The 25,698-nt window shown below is 41.3% G+C and overlaps 5 protein-coding genes and 1 long non-coding RNA gene across 16 annotated transcripts in view; 4 read left to right on the top strand and 2 right to left on the bottom strand.

Annotated features, from left to right (window-relative positions):
- Positions 1 to 7,769, top strand: part of LOC120443801 (sodium/potassium/calcium exchanger Nckx30C) — a 31,917-nt gene extending 24,148 nt beyond the window's left edge. For 4 of the 9 annotated variants that reach the window (XM_039623136.2, XM_039623139.2, XM_039623133.2 and 1 more), the window contains exons 5-9: positions 152 to 345; positions 2,915 to 2,989; positions 4,529 to 4,783; positions 5,136 to 5,272; positions 5,375 to 7,769. In XM_039623136.2, the coding sequence (XP_039479070.1) occupies positions 152 to 345; positions 2,915 to 2,989; positions 4,529 to 4,783; positions 5,136 to 5,272; positions 5,375 to 5,615 (902 nt within the window). In that variant the 3' untranslated portion in view covers positions 5,616 to 7,769. The remainder of the gene's footprint in view (positions 1 to 151; positions 346 to 2,914; positions 2,990 to 4,528; positions 4,784 to 5,135; positions 5,273 to 5,374) is intronic. The other 5 variants (XM_039623140.2, XM_039623137.2, XM_039623135.2 and 2 more) reach the window with 4 other exon arrangements.
- Positions 7,770 to 12,009: 4,240 nt separating this feature from the next.
- Positions 12,010 to 14,346, top strand: LOC120444388 (pescadillo homolog). The gene is made up of 4 exons (XM_039624007.1): positions 12,010 to 12,167; positions 12,273 to 12,506; positions 12,571 to 13,669; positions 13,732 to 14,346. The coding sequence occupies exons 1-4, from the start codon at positions 12,150 to 12,152 to the stop codon at positions 14,262 to 14,264; spliced, it is 1,884 nt and encodes a 627-aa protein (XP_039479941.1). The 5' UTR covers positions 12,010 to 12,149; the 3' UTR covers positions 14,265 to 14,346.
- A 76-nt stretch (positions 14,347 to 14,422) lies between these two features.
- Positions 14,423 to 22,864, bottom strand: LOC120444395 (protein pelota). Its single transcript, XM_039624020.2, has 5 exons — positions 22,482 to 22,864; positions 21,699 to 22,420; positions 21,446 to 21,638; positions 16,636 to 16,742; positions 14,423 to 15,234 (listed from the first exon to the last, which is right to left on the bottom strand). The coding sequence occupies exons 1-5, from the start codon at positions 22,520 to 22,522 to the stop codon at positions 15,113 to 15,115; spliced, it is 1,185 nt and encodes a 394-aa protein (XP_039479954.1). The 5' UTR covers positions 22,523 to 22,864; the 3' UTR covers positions 14,423 to 15,112.
- LOC120444406 lies at positions 17,387 to 21,088 on the top strand. Of its 3 annotated transcripts, none has more exons than XM_039624031.1 (3): positions 17,387 to 17,586; positions 19,887 to 20,223; positions 20,307 to 21,088. In XM_039624031.1, the coding sequence occupies exons 2-3, from the start codon at positions 19,952 to 19,954 to the stop codon at positions 20,398 to 20,400; spliced, it is 366 nt and encodes a 121-aa protein (XP_039479965.1). In that variant the 5' UTR covers positions 17,387 to 17,586; positions 19,887 to 19,951; the 3' UTR covers positions 20,401 to 21,088. The 3 variants fall into 3 exon arrangements, with proteins under 3 accessions (XP_039479965.1, XP_039479982.1, XP_039479973.1); XM_039624048.1 differs by having other exon boundaries at positions 17,388 to 17,586; positions 20,310 to 21,088; XM_039624039.1 differs by lacking the exon at positions 17,387 to 17,586 and adding an exon at positions 17,645 to 19,264.
- Positions 22,865 to 23,138: 274 nt separating the features above from the next.
- Positions 23,139 to 23,807, bottom strand: LOC120449637 (NHP2-like protein 1 homolog). The gene is made up of 2 exons (XM_039632232.1): positions 23,668 to 23,807; positions 23,139 to 23,604 (listed from the first exon to the last, which is right to left on the bottom strand). The coding sequence occupies exons 1-2, from the start codon at positions 23,668 to 23,670 to the stop codon at positions 23,224 to 23,226; spliced, it is 384 nt and encodes a 127-aa protein (XP_039488166.1). The 5' UTR covers positions 23,671 to 23,807; the 3' UTR covers positions 23,139 to 23,223.
- Positions 23,808 to 24,319: 512 nt separating this feature from the next.
- LOC120458005 lies at positions 24,320 to 25,586 on the top strand. Its single transcript, XR_005617153.2, has 2 exons — positions 24,320 to 24,530; positions 25,447 to 25,586. It is a non-coding gene; the product is annotated as an uncharacterized LOC120458005 (long non-coding RNA).
- The last annotated feature ends 112 nt before the right edge of the window (positions 25,587 to 25,698 follow it).

The raw sequence follows: 25,698 nt of genomic DNA, 5'->3' as shown, positions 1-25,698 counted from the left end.
CAACACCGCTACTCGCCAAATACACACCAACACCTCACTCGTGTTTTGTGTACCAACAAACAAACAAACAAACAATAAACAAAAACACTGCATTATTTATCGAAACACCCGCAAAAAAAAAACCAAACCACACACAATTACAATGACAAAGATGATGTTCCAGGCAAAGTGGACGAGAAGGCGACGCAGCTGCACGCCATCGCCTCGCTGAAGGTGTTGCTGGATGCCACCAAACCACAGCGCGGTGGTGCCACCACCTCGGCGGCCAACCACGTCAAGATCAACCTCAAGGAGACCACGCTCGCCGATCGTCCCAATGGGAACATCGATACCACCCTCGACTCGGTAAGTGCCCCATGACCAATTCCGCTGTGGCCCCATTGTAATCCGTACGATGTGCTAATGATAAATGATGCTCATGATTTTCCTTAGGCATGTCTTTTTCTTTTGGAATAACCATTGATTTGATTTGAGTTTTCGGTTTCCTTGTGCTTTCGTTACAAACTGATTGATTGATTGTGTCACACAAAATGCGCTGCATTCTTCATACAAGCAACAAATCGGAAAAGTTATTACAAATCGGACATCTGAATATCGTAATTCGGAAAGTAGACGGGATTTTAAAACCTCTATCGCGGTAAAATAGTTAAATCGCCTTAAATCCGAATATCGCTTACCGGATAACTCATTTAGATTGCATATTATCGAATACCGTAGGTCAATATCGTAAAACTTAATATCGTACACCTTTTAAATCGGATTTTTTTCAATTGGAAGCTTTACCTATATGTCCAGACAGAGTTTAGCGACCAGTTCAAGCGACCTACAAAAATATACACACCATTTTCCAATTCTAGCTGTTGGCATGATTCCTTAACATTGCCAATCGATTGATTGATTGAGCAACTGATTGGTTAACTGATTGATGCAACGTTTGAACTGATACTAAACTGAACCATGGTGTGTTTTCTAATCCCCACCTAAATATATGTTTTGATGTATACTCTTTCCCAAGTTCTTTCATATGTGTTCCCTTGTTCGTTTCCCACTGTTTTTGCCGGTTTAAAAATGTGAAATTCCTAAGTGTGTAGGCCCGAAAAGCGAAAAGAATTAAAAAACCAAAAAGATCCGTCAGTGTGTTTATGCAACGTTTATGTGTGACTTTTTATGGATTTTTGTTTAAGCCCTTACCTTAACTTTACTTAAACTAATCAACGATTTGTGCCTCAATTCTTATCCATACAACTGTTCAAACCCACCCATCCCCACCACACACAACTCTCTACCGCACACACACACACACACACACAATACCACACACGCCTCAACTTTCCTCCTGTCCACCTCTCAACTTTCTTTCGTTCTGTTTGTGTATGTTTATCTCCCTTTCTTTCGGAGTATCTTCATGCCCCCATCTTACCACCCTCCATCCATCTCTATCGAACTATCTATCTATCTATCTATATCTCTGTGTGTGTTTTGTCTTGCCCCAGATTAAGAAGAGCTAATTCGGAATAGTGAAAATTTTTGCATACTCTTATACCGTATGACCCATTTGGAACTCATTTGCTTTGTGTCTTTACCTAATTTCGTTTATCGTACCTAGCGTTGAACCACATCCATAAAAACCATCTACAGTAATACCCAACAAATAACAATAACCGATGATAACCAAAGTCGTTACCATGTGCCATGCATATTATAATTTCCATTCATAATTCACTAATGCGCGATGCAGTCATTTCAATGCAAAGTAGCTGCGCCTAAAATCCACCAAAGATCACCACACCCACCCACACAGCGTGTGTGCTCGCATATCGTAACTTGTAAGCCGCGTATCGTAATCGCTGGCATTTTGTTAACGCGAACATTTTTATGCATAGGCGCAAGCACTTGGCTTTGGCCCCCCATCAGCAATATAAGCAGCAAAAGCAGCAGCCTTAGTAGCATTGCATTCCGGATGCTCATTGCGGGCACCATATACCCTGCCTCTAGCAGAGAGTTGCAAAGATCCGTCATCCGTTCGAAGAACAGTTGTATCCTAGTCTGTTTGAAAACTGGGCTTACACGGCTAGTCAGCAAAATAAATGCTTAGCATGCAGCTGATGCACCGTGTAAACTCAGCTGTATGTTGGTTGTATTCGATGAAGCAGTAGTTTTTCTGAAACAGAAACCTTTGCCTGTCATTTGACTTACGGTGGATAAGATGCACAGAATATTAAAATCAGAATTAACCGCTTCATCGTTTACAACCAAAATTTGGTCAACCTCAGTTAAGCTAAAAATACAACTCCATCTGCAAGGGTGTTTCGACTTCGGCTTGCCGTTGAGTATCCCGCTTCCTAGTCGGTTATTAATTACATTCTTTTCATTTGATTTATGCAAAGATCACAAAGCAAACAAACAAAATTCTGAGGTGCTGACTCGCCTCAATTACTGCGACCTCATTTGAATTCGACTCACAATTAGACACAACATGGCTGGCCTCGCAGGCCGCTTAAACCGAATTTTCCGAGTTGGGCTTCTGGTCTTAAAGAAAGTAAAAGAAAATCCTTAAAAAAGAAATGAACGCAGTGTTACCCACAACCAGCAAATTGTGTTTGTGTTTCCACTCTTCCCCGATCCGTATGTGTTTGTTACGTAACTCCCCGAATACCCACACTTCTACTAAACATTGTGAACAGCCTTCCTTCCAAACTATCTATCTGTCTACTCCCCCAAAAGTCTTCTACTTTTCCAACAGCCTAAGTTTTAATCAAAGTTTTATTTCCATAACTGATCTGATTCGAAGGACTTGGCCCTGAGATCCAAAAACCTTATGTTTGAAAATCGCAATATATACTTATAAATGTGTACTCTTCTCCCAAAAACTTGTCATATAAATTTATAAAATATCTTGAACAATCAACTAAAGCCATCGTTGAGTGGTCGACGTCCTAGCTGGATTGAGCAGAGGGTCAAAATTCAGACACGCAAATTTAGCATCAAAGTTAGTTTCATAAACAATTTTTATTGATCTCTCTTATCTATCTTTCTCTCTATATCTATCTAACTTCGCTCTTCTATATATTGCATACAATCTTTACTTTTATTTTTTGCAACAAACTTATAGTAAACGAAAATCTTTTTTTTCTATTCAATAACAATGAAAATATCAGACAATTGCACGCGAGTCGAACACAAAAGCTCCTTGGCAGTGGCCTCTTAAAAAAACCGGGGACTAACACAGTCATATTCAGAATTTGTAATTAGGTTTATAGGTCTTTAGAACACAATTTAAAGATTATTGCCTTTTTTTATATGTCAAGTGCTACTACACCGATAAGTCCGTCCATTCTATGTATAGAAATCGTAAATGAAATCACCTCTTGCGGCGTGATGATTAATTATGAATGCCCAGAATGCCAGGTTCAAAAACCACAGCGTCGTCAATGACTAACCCATATTAATCAGTTCAAAAAACAGAATTAAATACACTGGGAATATTTGTGGAATAGCTGGGAAACTTGGGTTACTGGCCAGGAGCGTGAGGTGTAGACCGCACTTAAATTCCCACCTAGTTGTTGCATTTGCAAAGCTTCTGATTATCGTCACCCACTAACCCCAAAAAAAAAAAAAAACACAAAAAGACACAAGTATATTTCGAGTAGCATTAACCTTAGTGATATGAAAACTAGACCACTAGACACTTCTGTTAATCAGTTTTACTTTCTACTTTTGTTCACGATTGATCGACCTTGTAGACGGTGTCTGTGTGTTGTTGCACTTGCAAGTCTAACTTGAGCATGTCCACTGTACCAATGCACCACTGTAGTACCACTGCACTTGCGATGCTGGTAGAACTCTGCACGTTTTAAGTCTAACCATCTCTCTGAGCACAAGTATCACAGTATCGTAACGTGTCGTTTCATAATTGTAGACCTGCTAGAAAGTAAGTGCACCCCTTGAACTACCACACTCGTACTACCACACTAAGTATAAGTATCTTGATCGAACCCGAACACCGAATCCACGTAGATACCGCCAAGCAAGCTCTAAACGCCTGTCTGCGCGCCACCACCAGAGAAATAAGAGCCCAGACAAACCAAACTTAATCAAACCCAATCAAACTTAATCAAACTAAGTCAAACAAACATCGTTCGTATCTAATTGCAAGCCCGAAAGCTGAGCAAAATTTGTACTATGACAAAAGCTGTGTTACCCCGTAACCGACTCATGACCATCTGTAAACATAACTCAGAACGCATTTCACCTCAGAACCCGACGTCGAAATCAATCAACCACCACCACTACCGAGTGAAACTCGGTCACTCACTCTCACTCACTACTGCAACTACACTCCCACCCACATTTTTTACTATATATTTTATACAACAAATTCCGTATTACTCGTACATAATTAATATTATAAATATATATATACATATATATACCCATATACTACGGCTTATACTAACAGACTTCAGTTGAGTTCGGTCCAAGTCGCTAATCGCCAATCTCTCACTTTGCCTTTTGCCTTGACCAAAAGGCGCCCGAAATCGAGGATGAGCCGGAACCACTGAGCATGGCCTGGCCGGACACGGCACGGAAACGGCTCACCTACGTCCTGGTGGCCCCGCTCCTGGTGCCCATGTGGCTCACACTGCCCGACACGCGGACGCCGCGCGGCAAGCGCTTCTTTCCGGTCACCTTCATTGGCTCCATCGTGTGGATCGCGGCCTTCTCCTACCTGATGGTCTGGTGGGCCAACGTGGCCGGCGACACGGCGCGCATTCCGCCCGAGGTACAATCCCCAAAGAAAATAATCATCACTTAATATGCCAGAGTAGCCTGAAATCCTACAACATTTTGAAGCTATAAAATGAAAGAACATACCATATAGAACATCGTTTGTATCCATTTGGTTAAGGAAAACTTCTTAGTTCTTTGTCTAAAAACCACTCGTCGGAATTTGCAGTTGTAAACAATTTTATTTCCCGAGGAGTATGAAAATATTTTCCCTGAACTTATTTTTAGACATACAAATAGGAAAACATTAACAATGATTCATTCTAGTGTAAAAAGAGAGCTTAATGCGTATGAATTGTGTACCTTCTGCTGATTAACCCTCTACTCCGTTCTTGCCTCACCAATAGGTCATGGGTCTGACCTTCCTGGCGGCGGGCACCTCCATTCCGGACTTGATTACCTCGGTGATTGTGGCACGCAAGGGATTCGGCGACATGGCCGTGTCCAGTTCGGTGGGCAGCAACATATTCGACGTGACCGTGGGGTGAGTAGTAGGCATCCGGCCATTCGCAACGACAACTATAATAGAACCGAAACTAACCGGATATGTTGGATACCCTTTCCCATTGCCCCACATCCCCGCCAGCCTGCCGATACCGTGGCTGCTGTACGGCATCATCTATGGGGCGCCCGTCGAGGTGAACTCGGTGGGCATGGTCTGCTCCATAACCATCCTGTTTATGATGCTGGTGTTCGTGGTGATGTCGATCGCCTGCTTCCGCTGGCGCATGAACAAGGGGTTGGGCTTCACCATGTTTCTGTTGTATTTTGCCTTTGTCGCCGTGTCGCTGATGTTCGAATACGATGTGATCACGTGCCCCTTTTAAATTGGGGGCAGGGGCAAAGACAAAAGCGGGCAACAGTTACCGAGTTACCCGGCTGTCGTGCCATCGAGCTACCGAGCCAGCAAGGATACCTGCCAAGGATATCTGGATGCCGCCGAGGACGAGACGAGGACCCCGCCCCGTCAGCCTCACACCCAATTAGCTAAATTATATACAAGCAAATTAATGGATGATAAACAAATTAATTAACAGTGGACTAAAGCTAAATAATCGAATTGTTAAACCGACAGAAACAGAAAGACAGACAGACAGACATACAGATACAGATACAGATACATCGCTCACAGATACACACACCACAACCGACACACATGTAAAAGCGATACTGAATTAACGAAATCGAATACTTAACGTTAACAAAATGCGAGTTAGTTAGTGCCAGCGTTTCTTTTTCAAAAGACATTTACTTTAAAGTGTTTAGCGCAGCTTTTTAACGCAAGCAGCACCCTATCCTATCCTAAACTCTATGAATCTTTGCTCCCAACTATCGTATCTATCTGCGACACTATCTAATACCAATACCAAAACTAGCGAGAAGGAAACACGACAATGGCTTCCCAACCACTTACTAACTATCTACCTAACGTTTGGGTTTTAACTACAAGCATAAGAAACCAGATACCATACACCATACCAGATGTATGTTGTATGTATCAAGCAAATATACAAGTACTCGTATATGAATATCTCGGCACAAGGCACCTATATCCTATATGCGGTATGATATGATACGATACGATACGATACGATAAAGGAAAGCAGCCTCCAAAATTTGTGTTGAGCTCTTTCGGTTCGATCGATCGAGCAGAAGCCTTTCATTTGCGTGCTCTACTAAGATTTCTTCTCCTAAAAGCTTTATCCAGAGCCTATCTAAACTCTATCTAGTTTACGACTTATACATAATACTTATATATCCACTCACACGCACACTTACATGGCATACTATATATTGACCTGTATTGATTAAGTGATAATTTGCGTACTTATCGAACAAGCAAGCGAACCAATCGAACAACAAAACTCTCAAAGTAAGCTACAGTTGTATTCGACGAATTCAACGCTAAATCGAAGCGAATGTCTTTGAATGGCTTTGAACAATTTGCTTAAGTGCATTTGCCATACATCCAGACCAGTTCATTATGATATGATTATCGATTACACTGATTCCAGTCCGATGCTAATTCAAATTCTAATTATTATTCTAATTCTAATTCTAGTTATGATTATGATTCTAGTTCTGATCCCGTTTCTAGTCCTAATTCTAATTCTGATTCATGTTGGCGTGTAGGAGGAGCAGAGTTTAAATTAATCTTTAAATTGAAGCCATATTTATTATAGACTACTTCAAATCCAAAAACCAAAAGCCTAAGATACAAAAAAAAACCAAAAAAAAAAAGAAACTAATTTCATATACTTTTTGCTTAATGAAGTCCCCCAAGTACATATATATGAGCATATTAACGTATTTATATATAAACGACATATAAGACGATATTTAACGAAACAAAACAAAATCAACTTGCTCTCTTTATTTAGAAGGTACGTAACATTTTTCTAAACTAAAACTAAAACTAAAACCCTAAACTCGTAAAACCAAGTGGCCGCAAAAGCGTTGAAATGCAAATGGAAAAGAAACCCAAATAATTTAACATAAAACGCATACATATATACACCTTAATATAAACATACTTATATATAAATATATATATTTTATATATACCAGAAGATAACTTACTATATATATATGCAACTATACTTAAGTAGGCAATGTATCTAACGGATATCCAGACGTTTGCATATGGCTCGCAGTCAAGTTAAGGAAGCGACAAGACAAAATACAAATACAGATACAGATACAAGATACAAACACAGATACAGATACAGATACAAACACACACGAACACTCAGAACAGAAAGCAATAATTTTTATTACCAGTGAACTTAGAGGATTCCGCAGTGGAATGGCACTATATGCATACTCCTATATGTACGACATGCGAATCTCACTGCGAAATTGCGAACATGAAGACCCACAGGCAGTTGTAACGCATCGGAAATAATTATATATGCATTCACATTCGCTGAATTATATGCTGTATCTACTGAACAATGCGATGTGCCGATGCAAATGCAGAATTAACGCAACTAAGTGGCTGCTCTTACACCCCATGGGTGCAGTGCATTCGATTGCACACAGATATAAATATATAAATAAATGATAATATGAAATATGCATGTAGGATATGGACAGGTCGAAGGTCACAGCAGAAAAGCGGAACATGAGAACCGGAAGAGCGCAGGAGCAACGCGATTGTCAGGGAACGAGATGGAGGAGACATTGTATAAAACTCGAACGAGACTTACATCACACCCTTCTCCGCATAGAAGGCACAGCATCCCTTCATCTGCGAAAGAGTATACCAGTACCAATCCAGCGGAAAGTTGGCTGAGAACTTGACTTCCTAAGGGTCATCTAAGACCTTGAATATGTTTCATTTCGTACTATATCGTATTATTTTGAAAATGTATCTGTACTTTGACTCTCAATCGTTTGTAAAGCTACGTTACTACTTTTTAAGAAAATCTACCCCTAGATGCCCAAGTTTCGTTGACTACATATAATTTAACCACTCCTAACCACTTCGTAAGCCTCCTACTTCTCAGCCACTCCAAGCATTTCTCACTGTAGCTCTTAATTCCAAAAGTGTCGACTTTAGTCCTTCTATACTGGATATACATATACGTCTCAGCATCGTATATATCCCAACTATGTAGCAAGCTCACTTCTCACGAGAAGATTGCCTTGGTCGCCAGGCTTTAACAGAGACAACTTCCAAGAACAAACAACAAATTAACTTAAACTTTTATACATGCTATATGTTAAACTAAAGACAACAAAGGGTAGCAGCAACTAAATCGAATAGAAAACCTTTAAAAAAATATCTTCCAAATTAACTTTAAAACCAAGTCATATTTATTATATAAAAGTAAAATACTTGAGATCGAAACACTCTCACACTTAACTACATCTTATTAGAACCTAACGAGAAAATCGAAAAGCACACCCAGCAATTACTTGTACTGAAAATTTCCCTCACACACACACACACACACGCACACACCCACTCACATCTGAGCTAACACACTTGCATTTAAACATATCGCGCCGATTTTCTATCTACAAACGCCAATATTCCGAGAGGAAGCCCGAACAGAATTGAGAAAATTGTTAGGGAACTAAGATAAACACGATAATTTCAAGAAACTTCTCCCACTTCCAAATGTATGTTTTGAAATAAACCCAATAAACATAATCCCCGATTCCCCCATTCATCCCAAATCGAAATCATCATACAAAAGCGCACACAACACACAAAATTGTCGAATGGCGTTGAAGTCTCGCTTTAAAGCAACGTAAATAAGAGGAAATATATACAAAAACATATATATATATAAAGATATATATATGAAATTGTTATGGTTATAGATTTTTAACAAGTTGAATAATTGCGTAAAAGTAAAAGGTAAAAGTGAAACAAAAACGAAAACACAAAAAAATTGTTGAAACATTAGCAAAAGCGTTCATAAAACATAAACGAAGCGTAAGGAAGGTAATAATAATAACGATAAAACGAAACAGAGCAAACCAAATCGAATCGAAAGATATAGTAATGCTATATATACTTTATGAAATATTTAACTATGAAAATAAAAATCATTGTTTGAAATTAAAGTGAAAAAAGTAAACCTAAAAAAAAAAACAACAAAAAAACTTACTTTGTGTTTGCTAATTTTGTGTCCACAAACAAATTTTGAGTTTGCAGAAAAATCAAGCGTAAGTATACCCAATTGATTGTTATGTTTTTAAACGTAATTGGCATGACTAGATATTCAATGTTCGATGTTTTCAAATAAAATTAGCAAACACAAGCACAGACCATTCGGATGCATTTCTAGAGATCTGATCTGGCCCAATACTAATCACGCCCTCAAGTCAATCACCAAATACAATCGTCTTGATCAGAAATAGCGATATACTCGTACCATACATATACCACATAACGTCTACGGGAATAATAAACGAACGAGCACATAATCATTGATTTCAGCTTTAAATAATCTACGAACTAGACCTAAACCGTATATGGGACACACGGATATTTATTAACTTTTATAAACCAGTACACAGTATATGTACCATATACCACATATACCATATACCATATACCTTATACCATATAGCAAATACATAGAATATAGCGTGTTTGTGCGATCACACAGCCCAAGTGGATTACTTTTTTTAATACTTAATACGATTACGAATACAAATAGAACACGTGAAGTGCAATGTATGCAATACTTATATTCAATTATACAATATTTAGAGACCGTTTCAAGTTGCGTCCGTTGTTTAGGCAGAGAATCACAGAAAACAATAACTTTTCAGCGGCTTCGATTTGATTTCGATTTGAATTTTTCGTTCGATATGCGAAAACCAAACGATTACCAATAAATGATTAAACGAAAATGCAAGCATGAAGCAAATATGAATGAATATATGAATCCAGTAAAAAGTAATAGTTAACATATTGGTAGACTAATTTAAAGATTTTATAGCGTTTTCAAATTTATAACTGTATAAACCGGATGCGTTTATTATTTGTAATGCCAGCGATCAGCCGACCGACATCGGATGTCACCAGATATAGTGCGTGAACATATATAATATATAGAGCCGTCGTGTGTAATAACAATTATCATTACCCACCAAAATACGTATATTTTCCGTTGTTGCGTTTCGATCGTTGTAATTTTGAATTTTACCTTACAATTGCAAATGTGTATTTTTTCGGAACAAAAACAAGCGGACCGATCGATCGATACTGGCATGTAATTAGTGCAGACGGGTGTGTAATTTAAATAGCGAACAATGAGAGTATTATAATAACAGACATTAATTTTAACAACTGATACGCTTCTAGCACATAAGATTGTACAAATGATTTATATGAATAATACAATAAACCATGAAAGGAAAACATAAAATACGAGAGCTAAAGTCAGTTCAGATATTCAGTTGATGCAGTCTAAAAATATAATTGAAACCCACTACTTACTCATCAAAGAAGTAGATACCCCGCTCCCAAAGATTCCAATACCATGCTGAACTCACTTTATCTCTGTGACGAAGAGACAGAGAGCTCGTACGATAAATACTTATGTATGTACGTATGTATGTACGGTGTAATACATCGAGTTATTTACTTTATACAAGTACGTCTAGTTAACGACATTTAGATTTTATACAAAACACACCCAGAAACACGCAGTCATTCGATTCCCTTACTCCAACAACCGAACCAAATTCACCAGTATACCAGTATACCCATCAGTTAATGGAGATCATCAAAATTTACATCAAGCATGGAGTGAAGGCAAATCAAATATATAGTCAATTTCTAACGATACATGCAAACATATATGGCTGGCACTCAAGATATATATAAAGCAAACGTATATGAAGTTATATAAAGCATTTTAAGGATCGTCAGCTGGAGAAAGGCGCAGAGTAGAGCGGGGTGAGAGCCCCAAAAAACCTTATGTAAATCAAAACGAAGCTATAGCGAATAAACCGAAATGTTAACTAGTTATTTAGGTGAAATATACAACAAACCACACTCAGATGCAGCATGCAAGATGCAGATGCAAATGCAGATGCAGATGCAAATGCAGATACAGATACATTTACATCGAACCGTTAACAAGGCTTTGAAAGCTCAGAAGAATTACTCAAGCAGACACTCAAGAACACGACACAAGGACACGAATGTTCAAAAACGCAGAGTTGTAGAAGAGCCGCAGCAAACGAGAAAGGGCCGTTTAATAAACTTTTGTTATCAAGCAAGACAGCATAACGAAACGAAATGCGACTGCAGTAAGCACGTGGCGAAAACCAAAAACGAAGTTAATGTTCAAACTAACTAATATATAACGAATATTATATAATACAACAAACTTAGACTGTATGTTATTTTCTCAATACAATACCTATAAAAAACAATAAAAACAGATTCAATAAAATGAGTTATCCAATGGCAGCATGCGTGTGACTTTCTTAAATGCGTCTTATGTTCATTTAAATTTAATTTAAATGTTATTAAATAAAGTTTTGTTGAAATGCTTCAATTTTAATTTAAATCATAATAGCCGTTACATATCGATATATCGAAATTGTAATTGCTCACTTCAGCGTTTAATATATCGATTTCTTACATGCACTGTTCTCCCTTAGCAAAGTTATCTACCATTTGCAGCTAAGTTGCACACCTTCGCTCGAATTCGGTATTATTTTCAAGACCACCTGGTGTTTTGAATTCAAAGCGGCCACACTTCCTTTCCACGCTGAACCAACAACACAAAAAACGTGTGTTTTGGTCAACAGCGTGTTTTCCTTTAAATAAATCTGTTTAGAGCAGATTTAGCTTGACAAAAAGTGCATTTTCATACACCGGCAGAATGAGACGACCCAAGAAGGTAGGTTTTCATTGGTTTCGGCGCACTTTTTGCCGCCTTTAAGGTTATGTGTTTTGAGACTCGCACGAAATCATATGGAAATTAATGTTTTTAATCATTTATTAGTACGAATCCGGCGAGGCTACGCAGTACATTAGCCGCCGGGCTGCGCTCAGGAAACTGCAGCTCTCTCTGAACGATTTCCGGAGGCTGTGCATCCTGAAGGGCGTCTATCCCCGGGAACCGAAACATAGGCGTAGAGCTCAAAAGGGATCTTCGGAGATCAAGGTCCTTTATCACACCAAGGACATCCGCTTCCTGCTGCACGAGTCGATTGTGTGGACGCTGCGTGACTACAAGGTATGTTAGATACAGGTACCATATATATTCCACACAATCGTTGCTCATCCGAAATGTTTCACAGATCTTTGCCAAGAAGAGCAATCGCGATCGCGCCATCAAGGATTTCCGCAACCTAAAGCGTCGATTGGCCCTGTTTCCCGAAATCAAGCTCGATCACATTGTCAAGGAACGCTATCCCACCTTCATCGATGCCCTGAAGGATCTGGATGATTGTCTGACTCTGCTCTTTCTGTTCAGCACCTTTCCCTCGCTGCACTTGATTCCCAGGGAGCAGTCGAACCTGTGCCGCCGGCTAACTATCGAGTTCCTGCACTACGTGATCGCGTCCAAGTCGCTGCGCAAGGTGTTCATCTCCATCAAGGGCTACTACTTCCAGGCGGAGATCAAGGGCCAGAAGGTCACTTGGATTGTGCCGCACTACTATCCGTTCAAGCCACAGTCTCGCCAGGAGGTTGACTTCAAGGTGATGTCCATCTTTGTCGAGTTCTATACAATTATGCTCGGCTTCACCAACTTCCGGCTATTCCATGGCCTGAATCTGGCCTATCCACCACAATTCCCAAGCAGCGTGCTTCAGGACAGCGAGGAATCCCTGAAGGACGAGGCCAGCTTTGTATCTGACCGCATTGCAGCGTTGAACTTTGAGCTGCTGCGCACTGACAAGGTGCAGGAGGACGAGGAGGAGCTGGACATCGACATGGAGCTATTGGAGCAGGACGGTGACTCAAAGCGCATCATCAAGATGAAGCAGGAGGCCCAGGAAGTGAGCCGTCTACGCACCCTATTCAAGGGCTTGAAGTTCTTCATCAACCGCGAAGTTCCGCGCGAGCCCTTGGTCATTCTCATCCGCTCCTTTGGCGGCAAGGTGTCCTGGGACTCATCAATCTTCGCTGGCTCAACGTATGACGAGGCCGATGAGACTATCACCCACCAGATCGTCGACAGGCCCAGCATTTCCACGCAATACATCTCGCGTGACTATATCCAGCCACAGTGGGTCTTCGACTGCGTCAATCAGCGCCAGCTGCTGCCCACCAACAAGTACTTCATTGGCGAGACACTGCCACCACACCTTTCGCCATTCGTGGACTCCAAGAGGGACTCGTACATACCGCCCGAAGAGAAGGCCCTGCTGGATCCCTCCCTGATCGAAACACATGGTAAGTTAGGGATCCTTTAACTATAATTATGGACAGCCATTTAACACTCCTTGTGTTTGCAGCCCAAAGCGATGACGACTCCGAAGATGAAGCGGAGAAAGAGGAAGAAGAGGCTGTGGACCAGGAGCTGCTCGATGCGCAACTGCAGCTTGCCTACCAGCAGGAAACGGCCGAGTACAAGAAGTACGGCGGACCCGATGGTGTCAACGAAGACGAAGAAGATCCAGAGGATGATGACGAAGACGACGATGAAGAGGAGGAGGAAGAGCTCGACGAGAAGACCAAGCGCCTCCAGGAGGAGAAGCAAAAGATGTCCGTGCAGTCGGCCAAGGTGCACAAGGTCAACAAGCGGCAGTTGCACAAGGCCGAGGTCGACGAGCATCGCCTGCAAGCGCGTATGGTGAAGCCCCGTCACCGCAATCTCTTCCGGAAACTCATCCGCGAGAAGCAGACCAAGGAAAAGGAGGAGTGGCTGCTGCGCAAGAAGCGACGAACCCACGAGGCCAACGAGAAGGAGGCCCGGAAGACGGCCAAGCGGGAGGCGCGCAAGGAAGCGGCGGCCGCAGCTGCCAAGGCTTCCAAGCTGGGCAAGTGAGCGAACTAGATATCTGCTCGGGGGGATCTGTGTCTTGATTTAGGTTAAAACAATAAACAATGAAAATGTAAATGAAACCAAATTATGTTTATATTTTATTTTGTATTTGAAGAATGGAAGAAATTGTATGAACAGAAAAAATCAATACAAATGGTAAGTTCATATGGGTGAATTCTTGAATTTGATTTATTGTACAATTTGTTCATAGATTATATATTTTACAGCAGGGTAATTAATTACAGCTTGTATCAACTAGTAGGGTTTAACAAAAAGTTATGTTTACAGCATAAAATGATAATTACAAATCTTATAAAGTTAAGCAACATTAAGAGCGTTTTCGATGATGCATAAAATCCTTTTTCAAACAACGAAACTGGATAAATAACTATATGAAATATATTACGATTGTAATAGCTTTGTAAACTCCGTTTTGCATTTTACAAATTAATGAACAATAAATTTAAGTGCTCAGAAAAGGCCTTTAGTTTGCACAAAATAGTTGACAGCAACTCAATTTTGTTTGGAGGTTAAATAAAGCAATAAATGAAGGCTATCAATATTGTGGCCACATTTTTAAGTGGCTTTCTTTTGTCCCCAAAAATGTTAGAACTCTGACTAAGAATTTCTGGGCCCAGCCACGGGTGCAAACTTAGGAGGATATTTGTGTGTATATCGTATTGAATTAGCACTATGTATATTGTATATGCCCTGACGTCCAAGTCTGTCGTGGTTGCTATTAGTCTACTTGTATATCGATCGCTAAAGTTGAGTTCCTAAGTCAAATAGATCCGTTATCAAATGCCAAGATTCCATGAAGCTTCTATCAAAATTGTATCCTATTTGTGATCCTAGTCGCTATCGCTATCCGCTCCGCCCGCCGCTCCATCCTCGTCATCATCATCATCGCTGTCCTCCAGTTCGGGCATCGGGAAGCGCAGGAGAGCCGCAATTCCAGTCAGTTGAGCAAGTTCTGGGGACAAACGATTGGGGTTATTATGTGGACTTGGCTAAAGTTGGTTACTGCGGCTAATTTGTGTAATCTGCATGCTTGAAACCTGAATATCAAGTCAAAACCATCAATACTAGATGCAAGAAATCTCAGTGGCTCAGAACTGCAGCAGCCAAGGCAGGTTTTTCACTTTTTTCCCCAGGTCGTGGGCGTTCCTACTGTCCAATTTCAAGGCCCACCGGTTATTCTAGGCCGTGACTCACCCAGTGAACTTCACATGCAACACGGCCAGAGTGAGCATTACATATTCATGGGTTTGTCCAATTAGCGCGGGATTAATGCAGGTTATGTATCAGAGGATATACGTGTATAATTAGTGTTCTCAAGTACCAGGCGCCTTTATCTGGTAAATTTGGTTGTGTTTACACAAGTAGCTTCAATGTTTATATACTGATGTAACTTAAAGCAGATTAAAGTGCTCAGCTGAGTGGAAATGCGGAATAAATACTTGTGAAGTGATAAGAATGGGCAGTACTCAGCGAAGAAAGGCGCAAAAAATACGATGGGGATCGTTACAACTCATTTGTTGAAAAAGATACAAGGCATGGGGGATCTATTTCGGAACCCCAACGACCCATTTTCGAGTCGAAAACGAAACTCTTGCCAAGTCGCAAAGTCAGACAATTGAAAAAAGAAACTCGTGGAAGGAATCTCATCTCGTGAGTCACCTGCCAATGGCTATTTAAAGCATTTAAGCACTTCACACCCCGAAAATATGTCCAATATGAGAGGTGCAATATAAATTAATACTTAATTGCATACGAAAATGAAAACGAAAGTTCCTGTGCGAATGATCAAGCGAAAACTACTTGGCAGCCATTCAATAGTGCTGTTTGCTGTTGCTCATCTCGCAGTGGACTTTGTAATGTGGGAGACCCCTCCAAGAAATTCACATATGCACGCATATGCATGTATTCAATATTGCATCGCAGAACTTAAAAATAGCATCTTTAACGAGGTCATTAGACGGGGGAAGGCTGCCTGCGCATAAATATTCCATCCAAATGGAGCATAGAAATGGCCAAAGGTGGCACAAGTGTGATGCAAAGATGTTTCTACTGGAGATGATCTATTCTCGGTCTGAAAGCGAAGTTCCTTCTCGCTTCATGAGTCATTGTTAGGTTCTTTTTCATGGACCAGATGAAGAAGTTCTTAAGTGGTTTCGAATCGACACAAGGTTACAAGGTTGCTAGTAAACCAAGTTGTACTATTAAAAGAAGCATATGTACGCAATCTTATGTAAGTGAAAATAATTGATTGTGTAAAGAAGTTTCGCTTAGTATAATAACTCACTAGATCGGAATGTTCAAAGGCTTAAATATATAGTTTCTCTACTTAGCATTAAATGCTATTGATACTTACGTTCTCCTGAGATGTGCATGCTCGAAAAGATTTTGACTTCTCCCCCAGCATCGCGAACGGATTCAACCAGATTGACATATTCCTTCCTTAGAGCAACGTCTTGGCACCTGTAAAACGAACAAATGTTATTGAAACCTATATAAATATCATATACAACTCGCTTGACAATCGATTCTATTCATTAATATGCCCATTTTTCACCCATTTACGGATGTAGGTGCCCGTATCTATTGCACTTTCGCATTCCACAGTTTAAATGGCGCACAGCAAAGTGCTGGATCATGGCACGTGATGGGCATAATCCGCATCGAACAAGGTGTCAAGTTTAACTGGAAATAGTGGGTTCACCTCGTCGCTCACCCCACCAATGGGGGTCATCACACATTTATACTTGGATATTAAAGATTCCCATTCTCAGAGAGCTTGAAGTCACTAGACGAGCAATGAAAGTGCGACTGCCATAAAAGCTAAGTGCAGTTCAAAAACCCCATCACAATCGAGATTTGTGCAGGTAAAAAAGTAAGAATAAGAAGCGGGCGAAATTCGAAAGAAAACCAGACAAAAAATTAAATGAAATTTCAATTAACATTTTTATTGACGACAACAAACCGCTTTCAATTTGCCACCACAGAGAGAGAGAGAGAGTGCTATAGATCCTATACAGGGCAAGTAAGCCCCATGTGGAGTGTGGAGGGTATTCCGAATGCGATCCACAGCACGTGTGGCTGAGAAGAGAGCGGCTGTCTTCGCAGCGAAGAATTAGTTGCAAAGCGGCTTTCTTGCGGGGAACGTCGAGCGATTCGAGGGACGGAAAACCGAAACGAACCGGAGAAGATTGCCACGCGAAAAGAAAAATTGGTGCTAAGACCCCCGCTAAAAAAAAACAAATAACAGCGCCATCAAAACCGCAAAAGAAAAGTGCACAAAACCGACGCATAAGAAGATACAAAGGTGTGTTTGAATCTCGCAGAGTGAAAGTTGCAAAGAGTGGATAATATTTATAACAAAAGTACTGCTTAGTGCAGATGAAATCTCGAAAAGCCCTCAACCATTTTAAGTCCCGCCGACAGTTTAGTTCAACGTTTTAGCCCCGCTGACTCAGCAGCAGGCAATGCAGATACAAACGTATCTGCTACCTGTGTTCAGATACTTTTTCGCTCATCCGTTAACCGCAATCCGCGATGAACTGCGAGCCATTGTGTTGATGCTGCTGCCGATGTACCTGCAATTTTAGCCGCTACTCATGTTGCTGATGTAGCTGCAATTGCTGCTGCTGTCTGCTGCTGCTGCGTGACAACGATTGCACAATGGAATCAATTGTTATAATGGAATTAGCGTGCACCCAACCTCGCGCACAGCCGTGAATTGTCAGCCAAAAGAGAGAGCGCTTGAAGGAAAAATACGAATGAAAGATGGTGGCGGGGAAAGTGGGGCCATGGGCACCACCAGATATCAGAAAAAATGTCTAATTAAGTGTGCGAGCAAAGGCGGCACTATCTGAACTTGACAACACAACAATGTATCTACAAACCTTGTACTGCTCTAAGCTTATTGAAGAAGTCGAATGTCCACTTCCTTTCAAGACTTAAATGAAACGGGGAAGGTTTTGTGAGATCATATGAGAATAACCTTTAAGGCAACGCCTTGATTTTATAACATGGATGGGTTTGATCATTGCAAAAACAGCCAAGTCATTGCTTACCCCCTCAGTTGACCAAACAAAACCCAACCCAAGCAGCCTTACAGCAAAGATCCACTAAAAGTGATTCATGGAGGTATCATTCATTTAGGTATCAATATCGCTCATTCAGACAAGCCCTTTCACTTCAGTCTCAATGGAAACAGCCTTAAACTTTTCCGCTCTCTCCTTCATTGGCTTTTACGTTATTTCACAATGCAAATATATATACAAAATATATAAACAATTGGCTTGCGAGACAATATTTACAAGCGTGGCCAGCTGCGACAAAAAATTCAACAATAATCGCTTAAAGGGGGCACGTTTTTGATGCACAAGACATGTTGCAAGGCAAAACAAAGAGGGACTAGAAAAACTGGTTGGACACATGAATAATATATGTGTGTACGGAAAAAAGAAAATCACTAGATGGCAGGCAGAATTGGTTGGAGGGAAGGAGGGTGAGGCAAATGCTAAGTGCAGTCGAGCAGCAAAAGAACTTGATAAGTTAGCCAGAAGTGGATCATGTTGCATGCCATGTGGAATTCATTGAGAACTGAGGGAGGGGGAGTCCCAGAAGCGAGAGTGTCCGCTTCAAAAGTTGCCCGCCAAGTGATCCATAAACGGAGTGATTAAATAAATTAAAATTCTTTATTTTCTTGTTTATGGCTGTTCTCCCGCTCCCTCAATCGCAATCTTTCGCCCACAACGAGTTCTAATAATTAGCACAAGAATTGGCTCACTGAGGGACTCATTTCCACATGGTTATAAAGCTTATATAGTACCCGGCTTATTTACATCAGAGTTTAGTTCAGTCCGCGTCATTTGCTAATCGAAACTCGTCTGGCGAAAACAGCTCTAGAAAATAAGACCCCAAACAGAGCACGCAAATTCAGCTTGGAATTCGTCCATGAATATATGCGAATATATTTACGGATATGGATTAAATGGGTGAGGGACGAATCAAAGTCTCAGTTTGCCAGGCTGGCCAAAAAATACACGGAGAAAGCTAAACTTTGTTTAAATAGCCTTATTAGCAATGGCTAAAAAATGGCATTCATAAAAATGCTCTACATACTTTGCACAATCATTTGCTGATAATACCTTTGTTGTAGCGCGCAAAATTCCAACTTGTAATAGTCACAAAATTTGAACTGCATGATTTCATTGTATGTGACTTAAATAAATATGCTCATATTTTGAGAATATGATTTCGGAATAAATACATTTACGTGACTTTAATTTAAAATATGTATAAGTGATGTGAGGAATTTGATCACATTTCTGTGACTTATTTTTTAAAATATGTATATGTACTTATTTTCAATCGGCGTTTTCGCCATATTTCTAGGGTTTTCTACTTTTTCTAATGAAAAGTAAATTGATTAAATTTTTTGTTTGATTAATAAAATAAATTTGTTTTATGTTAAAACATATTACGAACATGTCAATCATAAAACTATATCCCTTGAAAGTCGACATAACCGGATTCTACTGTATATGGATTTTTAAGTTTCTGCCCAAACCTCAACTCCACTTGACTGTACTCAACGCACATATCTTTTCACTCCAGTTCCTATTTAAGTGCCGGCCACTTAACACCGTCGAATTAAAGCGATCAAATCAAGCAGATCCAAGATGCTCACCAGACAGCCCGACTACACCATCTCCGAACTGGGCCATCCCATCCACCAGTGGTCGGATTCGACCACGTGCGAGTCCCTCAAGAAGCTGGACTACAGAAAGATGCCCAGTTCCCCGCCATCACCTCATCGTCTGCTCCCACTGAGGGAGACCCTGGACGATTGTTTCAAGCGGTTGACGATGAGGAGCCGAGAAGATTTCGAAGAGGATCCCGTGTACCAGCAGAAACTGCGGAAGAATCAGTGGAATGAACAGCAGCGAAAGCGGTAAGGCAAATGGAAAACTTAAACAAAGCATTTCATAACATTTCCCCATCTTGTTTCTATTTGCACGATGGCCAAACTATCAGCAGCAATCAAAAATGTCGAGATAAAGACGAGTCCAGAGCCACAACGACGACGACGACGACGATAGCGGCGACCTGCGATTTAAACAATTTCTGAGATTAGAAGGAGGAGGAAGAATATCTATGGGGGAAGCAACCTAAGCGGACTGACTAAAAGTGCTAAAATAAAACACCTTTTGCCTAGATCATTAAGCACATTAAATGTTAAGTAAAGGAAAAGCTATAACACTTAATTCTCGTTTAATTGCCAGCCACGCAGTTAGCATACAAAAGCACATTCAAATGGAATTTCATCGGCCCATTAAAGTGTAAACAAATCGCGGAGAAGAGTAGTGAATAGAACAGAACAGAACAGAACTAAACAGGCTGGCAGCCAAAAATGGTGAGGAGACATTGGGGCAACCTTGATCATGAGCACGTCGCCATGGGGCCAACAAATTAATGCTCGAACGTGCTTTCTTTAAATGGCTAAACGCGTGCGATTGGAGCAGATCTGTACTCGCAGCGGAAGAATCCGCGATCTTCTAATGGTAATGGTAACCCAAAGTGGATAATGGAATCTATTACTGGTGTAGATTCTGCGTTGTTAGGAGTTATCTTCATCTGCTAAACCATACGAGTGAAATTATCTAGAATGCGAGGCTTAAATATTTGCATAAGATAAGATAGCAAGTTAAAATAAAGATCACTAGTAGAACATCAAAATATCTTAAATAGTTACATAGAATGTACAAATAAATACTTAATAAAGATAAACAACAGCGTTCTCAGCTGAATTCTACACATCCAAACAGAAACAAATTGAAAACCACAGTCGCCAGCATAGCAAACCAATTAAGGCACAATCGATACAGTAATGAAATTGATTGCTCTTCTTCAGATTTTCTGAATTGCCCCAATATTTGTATTCTTTCCGGCACCCAAAGCAGTCTGGTGACACATGTGTATGCGTTCCATATGGCGACATAAGCACACCAAATTGCCATCGCACTCTCGCTTAATTTTGCCAAGTTGAAGGTTTCTACTCGCGATCGTGCTCTTGATCTCTCCGCTTGATTGGACTTAATGTGTGCCCAGCTGGGAGTTACTTCAATATACATATATATACATACAATATCTCGGCGCAACCAAGTGGAACTCACCTGAAGAGGTTGTCCGAGATGAGCAGCGTTTCGATGGCCTGCGACTCGGCGGCTTGCAGGACGTGTTTCTTGCCATAGAAGGCCTTGGCGGGCTCGCATTGCAGCATCATGTAGAATTGCTCCAGGGCCTTGACCTCGCCAGCTGCCTTGGTGTCAGACATCTTGGCCAGCACGGCGGGATCCTGAAGAACCTCTGTAGATACAAATTGGGCAATGTCATTGCAAGATCACATTACAAGTTTAAATGGCTCACCCTTCAAAGAGTGCTTAAATCCCGAGGAGGCGTGCACCAGCATGAACTTGCTCTTGTTGTCCAGCAGCAGCTTGTAATCCATCTTGACCGCCTGCTGGAACATGTAGTCGTAGAACTGATCGCGCACGAATCCCGGCGAAGCAATCAACACACACTTGACCACATCGAAGTTGACGTGCCGCAGGATGCTCTGCATTACCTGCTCGTAGAACTTGGCCAGTCCCTTCTCGTGCTGCTGGACACTGCCCTTGCGTTTGCGCGGTATGGAGACCTCAATTTTGCTGCGCACTAATGTCATGCTGGCGGTGATCAGGCAGACGTGTGCCAATCCCTCCTGCATCACCACAGCAGCCACATCCGCCGACTGTGTGGGATCGCAGGCCATTTCGATGCGCTCCAGGGCAATGGTGTCCCACTCCGGCTTGCGCAACTCGAACTTGCGGTTCAGCTCCAGGTCGAGGGTGTGATAGGCGCCCATCTTGACGTACTGGTTCTCCTCGATGTTTCTGCCCTTCAGTCGGAGCACACAAGCCTGCGTATCAAAATCTATGGTCTCCACCGCAATGGTTAGGGTGGTGCGCACCCGGTTGCTGGTGGAGGAGCCAGTGGCCGTTTCATTCTGCACCTTGCGAATGGTGGTGCTGCGCACGCTGTCGCCTTCCGCAATCAAATTGTACGCATGCCACATGTCCTCGGACTCCTCGGGCATCAGGGTTACATTTCTAAATTCATTTCGTAAGTTATTATTATTATTATTATTATTATTCGTTGGGACTCACTCACCCCTGCATGCCCTTGTCCACGTATTTGCCCAGCAGCTTCATGCCGTCGCGTTGCTGGTCAGGATTTGGTTTTCGTTTCGTTGGCAGGCACTGCCTCAATACCGAGTGCTTTGATTCCGCTCGCCGCTTGTCACTTGCATCCAAATTCCAGTGATTCCCTCCGTTCACAAAGGCGGCGGTGCATCGTTGTCATTGGGTCCACGCAGTTGCTAAGTTCACACGGCTGATCGGATCGGCAGGATGGTGTGGCGATGGTTGTGGTCAGTGGAATCGGCGGCCAAGTGGCATTCACCAGGGGCGAACAGTGCTGTGCGACTAGCTTTTTTACGCCCATATGGGCTTTCTCTAAAGTGGTTTGCATCAGCTACTTTTCAGGTTTTTCATCCACTAAGTTCATTAGCTATGATGAGATAATTTATAGTTGATAACGAATATTTTATAATATAATTGTAGGTATTGGAATTTGGTCTGATTTAATATTTTACTATATGAAAAAGCTTATACAAAACTAGCTAGTTTTTTGCCAGCACGGCCGGCTGATCCAGCTGACTACTTGGCACTATATTTTCCGGTATTTTTTGTATTAGTATCCGGTGGCGATAAAACGGTCACATCAAACCGACCATGTGCGTCCGAAAATAAAATTAAAAGCCCAAAATGCATTAAAAAATACACATGTTTATTCAAAATTTCAATTTGAAATTACCACTTTGTACGAATGTTCACTTAAGTCTAAAGAGTTACTAGACTAGGAGTCGCTCGATCTCCTGTTGAATGGAGGTGATCTGCGACTTAAGCTGGCTGCCCTCGTTGGTGGTCACCGAGCAGGCGACAATTGGCCGGGAAACTCCGCAGGCACGACCCAAGGCCTGCTTGGAACGCACGAAGACGTAGGGCACGTTCTTGTCCTCGCAGAGGAGCGGCAAATGGAGAAGAATCTCGATGGGCTCCGCATCTCCGGCCAGCACCACAATATCGGCCAGTCCACGGTTGAGGGTCTTGGTGGCCTCGTTGGCTCCCTTGCGCAGTTGATTGTAGTTCAATGCCTGCTGCAGCAAATTCATAATCTTAGCCGTAAGCTGGGCATCGGCCAATGGGAATGCCTTGGGATTCACTTCCTCAGTCTGCAAAGATCGGGAAATTTATTGTTATTTACATTTCTCATCGGCAGCCGCAGATCCACTTACCATATTGGCTTGTATATTGTATACTTTTACTGGATAAACGTGCTTCAAAATGCAACCTCTCCGCTTGTTGCTTCACTGAGGGCAATTGCAGAATTATTGAAATCGAGTTCAAAACACGTGCGTTGGCGTTAGAGAACCGTTTGCAGGTGGCTCAAAAATACCAAACATGCACCCGGTCATACTTCTCCTAGCCGATATTAATCGTAATAGATAATATGCGCTCTCTGTAGCCCTGGCTTAAATCTAACTTCAATAATTTTGGGGAATTCCCAAATATAATATCATATTCATAAATGTAGTTAGGTAAGAAGTTCAAATAAATATGTTACGAGCTTTTCATAAACGGAGATATGGAATATTTACGGATTTTACATTGAATCTGCAATTATAACCCGAGAAGTTAAATAGTAAAGACATGCAGCTTACCATTCTAAAATTTTTACATTCCAATTTAAAAGCCTAAATTTACAGCTTATAATGTTGAACAAATATCTACTATTATATGGGTTTTTTATTAACTTTTTTGAAATCCCTTAGCTATTTTCGTGTACTTCGAATTTCTGATGGAATAGCGCCCACGCAGTAGGGATTACTCATGTTTGCGCCGCAGCGCTCCCGCTGAGCGAGCTGCCTATCGCTGGCCTGCTCACACCTGCGTGCGGGGGCGCATTCACGAGTCGCGTCAGTCGAAAAAAAAACTTTGAACGATTTGGACGGGAAAACTCGGTTCGGCGGCTATGCGGGTATTTTTAATCTAAGCCATCAATCCACAGCTACAGTGCATCAAATCGATCGGAAAGTCGAGGCAATATTTCTGAAAGTGTTTACAAATCGCTGGCATCGTAGTCGTTAATTGCAAAAAGGTAATTTCGCGCAGCGAAAATCGAAATGCAAAGCCAAACAAACTCAGAAAAAGGAAATGAATGTAAAAAATCGATTATTCAATCTGTGTGCGGGTGTGTGTTATGTGTGTGTGTGTGCGTGTGAGTGAGCGCTGTGTGTGTGTATGCGTGTGCGATTGTGTTTGTTTAAACCACGGGACTTTTTATGCCCAAATCGAATGGCGAAAATTTAGCACACCGAGCAATAAAGGCCAATTTAACTAATTTAAAGTGTGCGAAATGTGGAAAAGTGCCTGCGAAGAGAGCGCTGAAGAGAGATCGCAAAAGTAAACCCAGAAGCGCATACATATGCACATCAACTCGCACACATACACACACGAACACCAGTAAACGCAAAGAAGCAAAGGCAAAGGAAATGAAAATGAAAAAACAGAAGCCAAACCAAAACGGTGCCAAAAAAAAAGTATTTAATAATTAAAATAGGCAAAAATGAGAAGTATGCGCGAGGAAGAGGAAGCAGCGCTGCGTAACAGTGCGTGAGTGGGAGTGAGCGGGCACTATAGCATCAGCTGTTTGACACTTGACACGATCGAAAGTCGCCCCATCTCCCTCTTCTTCTCACTCGCTCTCTTTGCCATTCCTTTGCTCTCTTCTTTTTATTATTTTCTAAATTTCGAGTTTGTGTGCGATTTTGTTAAGCTTATTTATTCAGTGATTATAACCAGCTTTTTTAAGCACCATAAAAGTGCCAGCAATGCGCTGTGAGAACAAAAACAAAATGAAGTGAAAAATCCAAAAAGAGCGAACATACATGCATAAGTAACTTAAAATATATATGTACATGCATAAAGAACTCGGAAAACTGGACTCTTATTTTTAGCCCCTTAACGAATATCCCGCTAATTTGTGCCGTTTTCTCTCCCGTTTCTCTTTGCAGCTTCTCAAATTAGAGTAAATCGCGATCATAAGCAACCTAAAGTGTGAAACCAAATGTTAGTCTAAGCCTAAAGTGTAAAACTAGTTTAAGACCTCCAAAATAAAACAAAAAAGAAACCAATACGTGCTAAATACCAGAATTTAAACGCGTCTAAACCAAGCGCCTTTAAAACACACCACAAAAACAAATTCAAAAGGATATTCAGCGAATAAGTGAGAGAGAGCTCTAGGGAGAAGCTCTCTTTGGCCCCGA

This window comes from Drosophila santomea, chromosome 2L (assembly GCF_016746245.2).
Source record: "Drosophila santomea strain STO CAGO 1482 chromosome 2L, Prin_Dsan_1.1, whole genome shotgun sequence".
Taxonomy (NCBI): domain Eukaryota; kingdom Metazoa; phylum Arthropoda; class Insecta; order Diptera; family Drosophilidae; genus Drosophila; species Drosophila santomea.
Note: the sequence above shows the minus strand (reverse complement) of the source record. Positions and strands in the feature narration are given on the sequence as shown.

Excerpts from the sequence above, each read along its gene's own strand:
- LOC120444388 (XM_039624007.1), top strand. Across the intron at positions 12,507-12,570 it reads GGACGCTGCGTGACTACAAG|ATCTTTGCCAAGAAGAGCAA; the intron begins GTATGTTAGATA and ends AATGTTTCACAG. Across the intron at positions 13,670-13,731 it reads CTCCCTGATCGAAACACATG|CCCAAAGCGATGACGACTCC; the intron begins GTAAGTTAGGGA and ends TTGTGTTTGCAG.
- LOC120444406 (XM_039624031.1), top strand. The coding sequence starts at position 19,952 with ATGCTCACCAGACAGCCCGACTACACCATCTCCGAACTGGGCCATCCC. Across the intron at positions 20,224-20,306 it reads AATGAACAGCAGCGAAAGCG|CAGCAATCAAAAATGTCGAG; the intron begins GTAAGGCAAATG and ends CCAAACTATCAG.
- LOC120444395 (XM_039624020.2), bottom strand. The coding sequence starts at position 22,522 with ATGAAGCTGCTGGGCAAATACGTGGACAAGGGCATGCAGGG. Across the intron at positions 22,421-22,481 it reads GTGGACAAGGGCATGCAGGG|AAATGTAACCCTGATGCCCG; the intron begins GTGAGTGAGTCC and ends AAATGAATTTAG. Across the intron at positions 16,743-21,445 it reads ATCTCGGACAACCTCTTCAG|GTGCCAAGACGTTGCTCTAA; the intron begins GTGAGTTCCACT and ends TTCGTTTTACAG.